The sequence below is a fragment of the Bos grunniens genome, chromosome 4 (genome assembly GCF_055505025.1).
Source record: "Bos grunniens cultivar Pamir isolate PY7600 chromosome 4, Bosgru_T2T1.0, whole genome shotgun sequence".
NCBI classification, from domain to species: Eukaryota; Metazoa; Chordata; class Mammalia; order Artiodactyla; family Bovidae; genus Bos; species Bos grunniens.
In genome coordinates, this window is record NC_141168.1 from 104650833 (window position 1) to 104660621 (window position 9789).

The 9789-nt window shown below is 40.4% G+C and overlaps 2 protein-coding genes across 8 annotated transcripts in view; one reads left to right on the forward strand and one right to left on the reverse strand.

Moving 5' to 3' along the window:
- The window catches only part of UMAD1 (UBAP1-MVB12-associated (UMA) domain containing 1), a 255050-nt gene extending 251250 nt beyond the window's left edge, over positions 1-3800 (reverse strand). For 5 of the 6 annotated variants that reach the window (XM_086397677.1, XM_086397672.1, XM_086397674.1 and 2 more), the window contains exon 1: positions 3684-3800. The gene's annotated coding sequence lies outside the window, so the exon portion shown is untranslated. Of the gene's footprint in view, positions 1-3307 lie in introns of all 6 variants that reach the window. The other variant, XM_086397673.1, reaches the window with a different exon arrangement.
- A 262-nt stretch (positions 3801-4062) lies between these two features.
- Positions 4063-7279, forward strand: RPA3 (replication protein A3). 2 transcript variants are annotated; one of them, XM_086397678.1, is made up of 4 exons: positions 4063-4181; positions 5331-5405; positions 6189-6297; positions 6891-7279. In XM_086397678.1, exons 1-4 carry the CDS (start codon positions 4083-4085, stop codon positions 6971-6973), a joined length of 366 nt encoding a protein of 121 aa, XP_086253804.1. In that variant the 5' UTR covers positions 4063-4082; the 3' UTR covers positions 6974-7279. The 2 variants fall into 2 exon arrangements, with proteins under 2 accessions (XP_086253804.1, XP_086253805.1); XM_086397679.1 differs by having other exon boundaries at positions 5331-5381.
- The last annotated feature ends 2510 nt before the right edge of the window (positions 7280-9789 follow it).

The window sequence follows — 9789 nt, forward strand, 5'->3', positions numbered from 1 at the left end:
AAGAGACAACAAAGAAAATTTAACCATAAGAAAGCCAGCGTATCAACAGTATTAGCAACAAAATTAACTTTAAGGCAAAAAGCATGATTGGAAATAGTAACTACTTCACTGCACCATTTTCCTTCATAATCTTCATCTGTGTGTACTGAAAAGCACATCATCAAAAATATATAACACAAGTTGTCAGAAGTTCAAGCAGAAATTGCCAATGCTACCATCTGCAATTATCTCTATAATTGAGACATTAATCAAACAAAAGTAGAAACAGCTGAACACTGCAATTAACAAGCTTGATCCAGTAACTGGAAAACACAAATTTTTCCCAAGAATACATGAATCATTTGCAAAAAGCTGTCCATATACTTCATAAGTCTTAAAGCAAGCCTCATACTTTCACATTATCAGACCATACCATTTGAGGATAATGCAATTTACACTATAAATTAAGAACAAAACGACCTTAATAAGTAAAACTTTTATGTGTGTGTTCAGCTGTTCAGTTGTGTCTCTTTGAGACCCTATGGCCTGTAGCCCACCAGGCTCCTCTGTCCATGGGATTCTTCAGGCAAGAATACTGGAGTGGGCTGCCATTTCCTCCTTCAGGGAACCTTCCCCACCTAGGGATAGAATCGAAGTCTCCCTCATTGGAAGCAGATTCTTTACCACTGAGCCACCAAGGAAGCCCAAAATCTATATATTTGGAAACAAAAACAGCCCTTGAATCAGAGAGTATGTAAGACACTAGAAAATACTTAGAACTTATTGAAATCTACTTAGGAACATTTGTGGGCTATGCCCAAGGCAGCAGGTACAGTTAATTATGGGTATCCCTGGTGACTCAATGATAAAGAATCCACGTTAAGATAACGTGGGTTAGATCCCTGGGTCAGAAGATTCCCTGGAGGGGAAATGGCAACCCACTCCAGGATTCTTGCCTAGAAAACCCCATAGACAGAGAAGCCTGGTGGGCTATAGCCCATGGGGTCACAAAAGAGTCAGACATAAGAACTAAGCAACAATAGAAGATAACTATACCAAACCTAGAATGTTTTACAGGTGAGTTCTGCCTAACATCAAAAAACAGGTGTCTCCAGTTTTGCATAAAACCCTAGAGAATACAGAAAACATTCCACAACTTATTTCATGAGACTGCTGCTGCTGCTGCTGCTAAGTCACTTCAGTTGTGTCCGACTCTGTGCAACCCCACAGATGGCAGCCCACCAGGCTCCCCGTCCCTGGAATTCTCCAGGCCAAGAATACTGGATCGGGTAGCCATTTCCTTCTCCAATGCATGAAAGTGAAAAGTGAAAGTGAAATCGCTCAGTCGTGCCTGACTCTTAGCAACCCCATGGACTGCAGCCTACCTGGCTCCTCCGTCCATGGGATTTTCCAGGCAAGAGTACTGAAGTGGGTTGCCATTGCCTTCTCCATTTCATGAGACTACTGTAATGCTAATATTAAATAATACCAAAATCTCACAAAGACTACACGAGAAAGAAAAACTACACGCCAATCTCATTCATGAACATGAATACAAAAATCATTTTAAACAAAACAATAGCAAATCAAACCCAAGAATACAAAATAAAAGATAATGTATCATAACCAAGTTGTATTTCTTCCAGGAATGAGAATGTTATTCAACATTGAAAATATATTCAATCATCTCAATGCAAAAAAATTCATTTGATCAAATTTCATAACCACTCAATTAAAGCTTTTATCAAACTAGGAATAGAAGGAAAAGTCCCTAACCTAGTAAGTAGAAAGTCAAGTTGTGAAGGACTTCCAGGAAGGCTCTTTAAAGGGAGCTGAGTTCATGAAGATAGACCCTTTGTGCGTCCACTTCTTTGGATTTGGAATGGGGACTACATGGCTGATTTCCCAACATCTACTCTGGCCTATGAGGTGATGTGGATCAATTGGAATTCTCCTACACTCCTGACAGGAGGATAAATTGGTACCACACTGTTTAGAAACAGCTACATATATGATAAAACTATATAGAAAAAAAAGGGTGCTTAACACAAATTTCAAGATAGTGTTTATTTCTAGCTGGGTGAGAGAAGGACTTCAACTGAGGAAATGACAACCCCTAACTGGTAAAGTTCCATTTCTTTAGCTAAATGAGAGGTCCAACTGGGTTCATTTCTCTGGAAACTATACATATCAGTTGGATATACTCTTCTCTGTGCATTGAGGCATTACACAATAAATTTTAAGTGAACGAAAAAATATCCAAGAAGCTATTTGAAAATATCTTCTTGCTCATCTCCATATTTTTAAAAAAAATGCTCTTGGTAGGTAAAAGTGGTTTTTTTCATTGCTATAAAAGTGCTATTGAGATCTGGCACTTTAGGGGCTGCTCTTTAAAAAAAAAAAAAAAAATTGCTATTAAAGACATTCATGTGTACTCCTCCCTGTATAACGCAATCAACTTGGTTTCCAAACATCACTGAAGTGCAAAAGATGTGAAAGCTTTGCACAGACTCTACTGACTTGCAACCACTTTCTTATATACCCACTGACATGCACCCTATTTCTGCTAATGAAATCCTTTAAACTTGTCTTAGTAACAGCAACATTAAAAGGTAAGAATATGTACATAAACACTAAGTTGCTAAATAGAGAGGCGAACTATCCTTTAATTAAGATATCAGATTTCCATCTTAAAGTGCTGAGTGGCATCTCAAACAGGATCTTCTTAGCTTAAGGCAACTGTGGGACTAAACCCAAGACCCTAGATAGGGATCCTAATGGTTTTAGGCTAATTCATGGATTCGGTTTCCTAAAAAATAATAACATCCCAATTAAAAAAAAAAAAAACTTCTTCAACTTCTGGAGCATCCTTGACAGGTATTTTTATGAGCACTCATTCTGGAATATCCCTAGCAAGGCAGGTACCAAATCCCGTAGGATAAAGGCCCGAAAATCAACAGCGATATAAGCCAACAACAGATTCAAGAATCCACCCCCCGCTCCAAATCTCCTGCAAACAGGTTGTCTTTCACATGCGATCTCCCCTCCAGAATCCTGAGGTGTGAAAAGCAATAGGGAAAATTACTGGGAATTCAGGAGAGTCCGTGAATCATATGGACAAAACTTAAATCAGCTGGGACTTTGCAATGAACGTTACCTAACCTCATTCTGCGGAGAGGGAAATCGTGTCTCGCGAAGAAGCGCACCTGCTAAGGATCTAAGAGTCATTTGAATCCATCTCCTCTCTCAGTCCAGTGACCGTTCCCTCACCCACTCCCAAACGCTTCAGTTAGCTCCTGACACGGAGGTGACGTGAGAAAACCCGCACCTCCAGTGGGGCCAGAATGTCGGGACCAGAAAGGGTCGCGGCCCCTCCTCTCACAGGTGGTGAAACTGACGTTGGAAAGTGACGCAGCTAGGGCAGAAAATCAACAACCCTCGGCCACCGAGCTGCAGGAGCTTCCCGAAGGCGATGAAAATCACTGGGGACCCCACTTCCTAGCTCTAGGAGAGAGAGGGTCAAAATGAGACCAGCTCCCTAGATTTCAGCATGAACTCCGAGTTTCCCTTGCAGGAGAACTGGGGAAACACAGACAGCTAGTGGCGCAGCTCCGAAACAGGCACCGATTCCCGCCTCTCCCGCAAACGTCCGTGGGGAGAAACGGCAACCGGGAGGATGCGGCGACTCCCGCGAGAAGAGATACCTTATGCTCGCGCCGCAGTCCCCCGTCGTACCGGCACCGGAGCCCGCCACCTTGCTTCCGGGGTTCAGCCGCAGCAAGGACCGAGGTCTCAGAAGGAGGGAGCCTCAGCCCCGCCCCATCCAAGCCCTGCCCCTACGCGCGCCTCGCAGAGGACCGGGTAACTTCCGGGACGCCGCGCGTCACTAAGCAGCCGGTCCCCACTTCCGGACGCATCCTTGCCTTCCTCGCTGTCCCGGACTGCGCGAGTGCTATGGAGATATCGGCACGTTTGATTGGCGGAGAGAGAATGCTGGTCTCCGCCGATTGGATCCGGGGGAATCCGCCCCGTAGACGTCAGCTGGGAGCACAGTCTCAGTGGTCGGCTTGTTTCCCGCCGGCTGCCTGCCTTGCGTTGCAATCATGGTGGACGTGATGGAGTCGCCCAAGGCGCGCATCAACGCCAGCATGCTAGCTCAGTTCATCGACCAGCCGGTCTGCTTCGTAGGGAGGCTGGAGAAGGTGCGCGCGCTCACCGCCCTGGGCTTTTTGGGTGGAGGGGCCCCGTGGCCGTCGGGCTGGCGGCCCCAGGGTAGGTAACGGAGGGTGGAAGAGAGAAAGCATCACTGCGCCCCGAATTGCTTTATTTCTCGCAGCGCAACTGTTTGCACACTTTTTGACCACTGCAGCCCCATGTTTAGCTCTTAGCGCACGGAATCGCGAATTTTTCGAACGCGCTCCGTTCTAGTGTCCGGCCCTCGTTTTTTACTTGAAATTATAGACAAAACTCCATCTGTTTTCTATTAGCCGGCCTTGACAGTTAATCCAGTTTTCTTGTTTCCTTCTTTTCTGCTGTTTCCTCTTTTATCAAACCTCGTTTTATCGTTGAAGTCGCTTTTCTGTGAAACATTGCTTGATTGTATTTTACTGATCCAGTGCCAGTTTGTTATCTTACCCAAATGTTAAGAGCGCAGCCCCTCATCCTACTGGTGAGAAACAAGGCCAAAGGCTCAGATCAAGGAACCGAGAAAAAACTTTTATATGAAAGTTTACTTATTAGTTTATTTCAGTCACATTATCTTCTTGCAATAGGTATATTTGGACTTCACAGTTACGGAAATTGGGTAGGAGTGGCATCTGGTTAAAAAGTGCTTAAGGCCACAGCAAGTAGCAAAGCTGGCATTCAAACCAGATCTGACTGCATTCTTTGCAGCTGTCTCGCGGGAGTAGAACCCAGATGTTCTAATAACCAGTTTCTCTTTACTTCCTCATGTCTAATTTTTTAAAACATACCATCTGTGGGATATATACTGTTTAAATCATGGATGCCAGTAGATCTCACTTTTAGATAATATGAACCCTCCTTAATTTGTTCTTCTAATTTGTTCTTAGATCTAAATCTGGGTTGCCAGATTTAGCAAATAAAACTAACAGGACACATTTGCACTAAAAAGGTAATGGTTTATCTAAAATTCGAATTTAGGCATCGTTTGATCAGGTATAGTAACACAAGACAATGTGAACTAGTTAAACTGCTCAAAAAAATGGCTTTGTGTGCACTAATTAAGTGTGGGTCAATTTGCTCATCTTTTGTCAAACTTCTAGTCTTTTTAAGGGGATTTTAAACAGTTTATATGGACTTTTAAAAAAAATTATGTGTTTCTTTTTCAGATTCATCCCACTGGGAAAATGTTTATTCTTTCAGATGGTGAAGGAAAAAATGTAACTATTGAGTTGATGGAGCCTGTATGTTTAAGTATTAATTCTATGTATATTATAATTAATTCTTCATTTGGTTTGTTGCTGATGTTTCTTATTCTTGGAGTGGACATATAAAGGACCAGCTCATCAAACTTCTCTCAAATAAAATTTGTGTCCTGCTTTTACATTTCCCTTTACTTTTCTAACCAATGATTTTTGGGGCTCTGTTATTTTTAAATAAATGCTGACAACTCTCATTCCTTATGAAAGACCAGAAAATCACTTAAGAAAAAAATTATTTTTTAAATCACTTTTCCCTTCCTCCGTAGTTTCACATTTTTTTAATTCAATTTTCTATTTTTATTTACATTTATTTTCAGTTGTCACTTGCTTTTACGGTTTATGTTTATGGTACACTTTCTTCGTCTTTTATGAAGACAGATGTGTGTACTGTTTGGTTAATGCATACAGAACTCACTGTACAAATATAGATAATAGAAAGTTCCTTTCAATAAGTCCTTTTAAACAAATTACTCCTTGTGGAAATACTGGACAGTCTCAGTATCTTTAAATGATTTTTGTCTTCAACTTAAGCATGTAACTGTAGCTTTAGACCTGAAGCCACTACTAAAGGTTACTGGACTGGTGACATGCTGACAGTGATAAGTACTCCAACATTTTTAACAAGTTACAATTCCATTTTTGCATTGATAAATCTTAAAATGATTTTGTTACATGAAAGATTAGTAAAATCTAGAACAATTTTCCAAGTTAATTATCAGCTGAAAATGTGATAACACCAAGTTGGTATTCTGTTCTTTGTATTAGCTTGATGAAGAAATCTCTGGAATCGTGGAAGTAGTTGGAAGAGTAACGGCCAAGGCAACCATTATGTGTGCATCTTATGTCCAGTTTAAAGAAGATAATCATCCTTTTGGTAAATAAAACATTCTGTAATTCATGTAATTAGGAGGAAAACAACTTTATTTTTAACTTGCTATGTCTTGGTCTCGAGTTTCAGTCCTGCTACACTTTGAATTTCTGTATCACTTTTTGATCCCAAAGGAAAATGCTAGGACATTTTGGCCTACTTCTAAATAATGCTTTTGTATATAAGAAACACAATGAAGATTAATATTTGTGGAAAGAGAATTTTTTAAAACAAAGTAAACAAAACAAAAATACTGTTAATAGTTTTTTTTTATTTGATTTTAATATATAAAGGCATCAAATAATGCACAACACCTAAATCACAACCAGGCAAGAATGGTGCCTGTACGATGGGAGTCAAAATGGAAGTTACACTCCATGAATTTTGGAAATCATGGAAGTTCTACTGCATGACTTTTATTTTTTGGAACCATACTTAAATAAATATGACCCATATCACAGTTTTAGCAAATGGATTGTGAAAATAAGTTCTCTCTTCTAAAAGGGAGAGAAAAGAGAAACAAGTAGAACTCTTTAAATGATAATTGATGTTACAACTTTCCACTGTAGATTAAATGTTTGCTAACCTATTTCTTTCAGATCTTGGACTTTACAATGAGGCTGTGAAGATTACCCATGAGTTCCCTCAGTTTTTTCCTTTGGGAGTCATGCAGTATGGTTGAACTATTTTGATGATTGCCCGTGAGCTACACTGAAGACTATTAAAGGAGGCCCCTGATATTTGAAGGAGCAATTCCTGTGATTTTTAATATTTAATTTGTTCTCTTCTTAATTTCATTTACCTAACTTTATTAGATATTCCAGTGTGCCATTTTTGACAGAACTGGCTTATTGACAGTTCTCACCTAAGTTCTCATAAAGAATAATTTCTCTGGCATATGGTCAGATTAAATGCAAGAAAAAAAAAAAACATTTGGTTGAACTTATATTTTCTGCTTTATTAATAAAAACTTATGTGCTGTTGGTCATATCGTTCTTCTTCTTTCAGTCACCTGTTCAAGCACAAACTTGGAATTTAATACCTGTCAGGTCAGGACTTAACATTTCCCAAATGAAACCCTGGTTAAGAATGTACTGCTACATCATGAACCATGATTACCATGTTAATCACTTCCTTGACACTGTGAAAAAACAATGATATTAAAAGCAAACAGAATCCAACATCTGTAATTTTTGAATACTTGTATTAGGGCCTTCTACAGAATCAGAACCAATAGGATATATGTGGATATGTATATGTAAATGAATTGTTACACAAGTTGGTTTACATGGTTATGGAGGTGAAGTCACCCGATCTGCAATCTAGAGAACCAGGAAAGTCAGTGGTACACAGTGTGAGTCCAAAAGCCTGAGAATAAAGGAAGTGGATGGTGTCACTCGCAGCCCACATTTGAAGACCTGAGAACAGGGAGGACGCTGCTGTCAGTGCAGGAGTCTAAAGGCCCAAAAACCAGGAGCTCCAGTGTCAGAGGGCAGTTGAAGATGAACATTCCAGCTTAAGGAGAGAGCAAATGTGCCCTTCCTCTGCCTTTTTGTTGTATTTTAACTCTATAAACGGATTGAATGATGCCCACCTACTTCGGCAAGGGCCATCTTTACTCAATCTACTGATTTAGATGCTAATCTGTTCCAGAAGCACCCTCACAGATATACTCAGAAATAATGTTTTACCAGCTATCTGGGTATCCCTTAGCCCAGTCGTAACTGACACATAAAAAGTAACCATCATAGCATCTCTTTCTCAGGATTTTATTAATAACAACAGTCCAAATTAATTTGAAATTTCTGTATTCTTGTACTTAAACCACCAACCCGGGTGACATGTTGCAAGTGTACAACAGTAATTGGTGACCTGTACAGCCACAGGTTTTATGGCTTGACCCATTTTCTTCAGTGAGGAAATGAATTCTAAATCCATTCAGGTTGTAGATCATGCCAAGAATATTTAAGTTGGTAACATCTTCAATTTCATCCCCAGATATCCTACAAATTACTTAAGCAACGGAGCTACTCATGGTAAAGCATGTTATTACACTAAGGAAAGACAATTTTGGTCTTCCCAGGCAGCGCCAGTGGTAAAGAATCCGCCAGTGCAGGAGAGGCAGGTTTGATCCCTGGGTCAGGAAGATCCTTTGAGGTCCCTTGAACAGGAGATGGCAATTGCACTCCAATATTCTCACCAGGAAGATCCCATGGACAAGTGGAGCCTGGCAGGCTATAGTCCATGGGGTTGCAAAGAGTCAGACACAACTGAGCACACATATACTCTGACCCCATGGACTATAGCCTACCAGACTCCTCTGTCCATGGGATTTTCCAGGCAAGAGTACTGTAGTGGGTTGCCATTTCCCTCTCCAGGAGATCTTCCCAACCCAGGGATTGAACCTGGGTCTCCCGCATTGCAGGCAGACGCTTTACCATCTGAGCCACCAGGGAAGTCCCTACATAAAGACAACTGTAATTGAAATTCAGGTGTAGGAGGGACATCAGCCAATCTCAATAACACAGTGTTGTCTTCAATGCCAGAGAAGGGGTCAGCCCGCAATTGTGTTAACCTCGGAAAACACTAAATGTTAAAGGTGTCCTGTTTGAAACCCCTGAACAACTATGTTTAGTAAACTGGACTAAATGACGAGGGTACTTCTGACAAGTGAATCCTTTATACTAATGATTTATGGTGCCATTTCTCTAGCCCCCGTGTTACCTATGAACTTTGGCTTCAAAGAGTGTTGTTTGAACAGATGCAGCTCCCCTGCCGTGTGTTGCCTGACATTTAGTAATAATTTTTTAGATATGATTCACCATTTCAAGTGTACAGTTCAGGGGCTTTTAGTACACAGAGTGGTACATCCATGACTACAGTCAATTTTAGAACGTTTTCATCATGACTTACCTGTCCTGGCCCAATCTCTACACCACCACCTTGCCCTTAAGAAGGAACCAGTCGACTTTTCTGTCTCTCTAGATTTACCCGTCTGGGATATTTCATATAAATGAAATCATATATGACCTTTTGTCACTGACTTATTTACCATGTTTTCAAGGTTCATCTGTGCTTCATCCCTTTTTATGGACAAAAAATACTCCACTGTATGGATATACCACATTTTTTTCATCCATTCATCAGCTGCTCTACATTTGGATGTTTTCCACCATTTAGCTGTAATGAACTATGAATATTCATGTATGAACATTAATAACCTCATTCATGAACTATGAACATTAATTTCAGTATACCTGTGTTTTTATTTCTCTTTGTATACTTACGAGAGGAATTGCTGTATCAAATGGTAAGTATGTTTAACTTTCTTAGGAACTGCCAGACTATTCCAAAGTGCCTATACCATTTTACATTCCCAGCATCAGTGTTTGAGGATTCCGATTTCTCCACATCCTCAACACTTAATATCTTTTTGTTCAGAGTTATCCTAATGGGTGTGAAGTGATCTTGACTTGTCTTGTTTCTTTCAAAGCTACC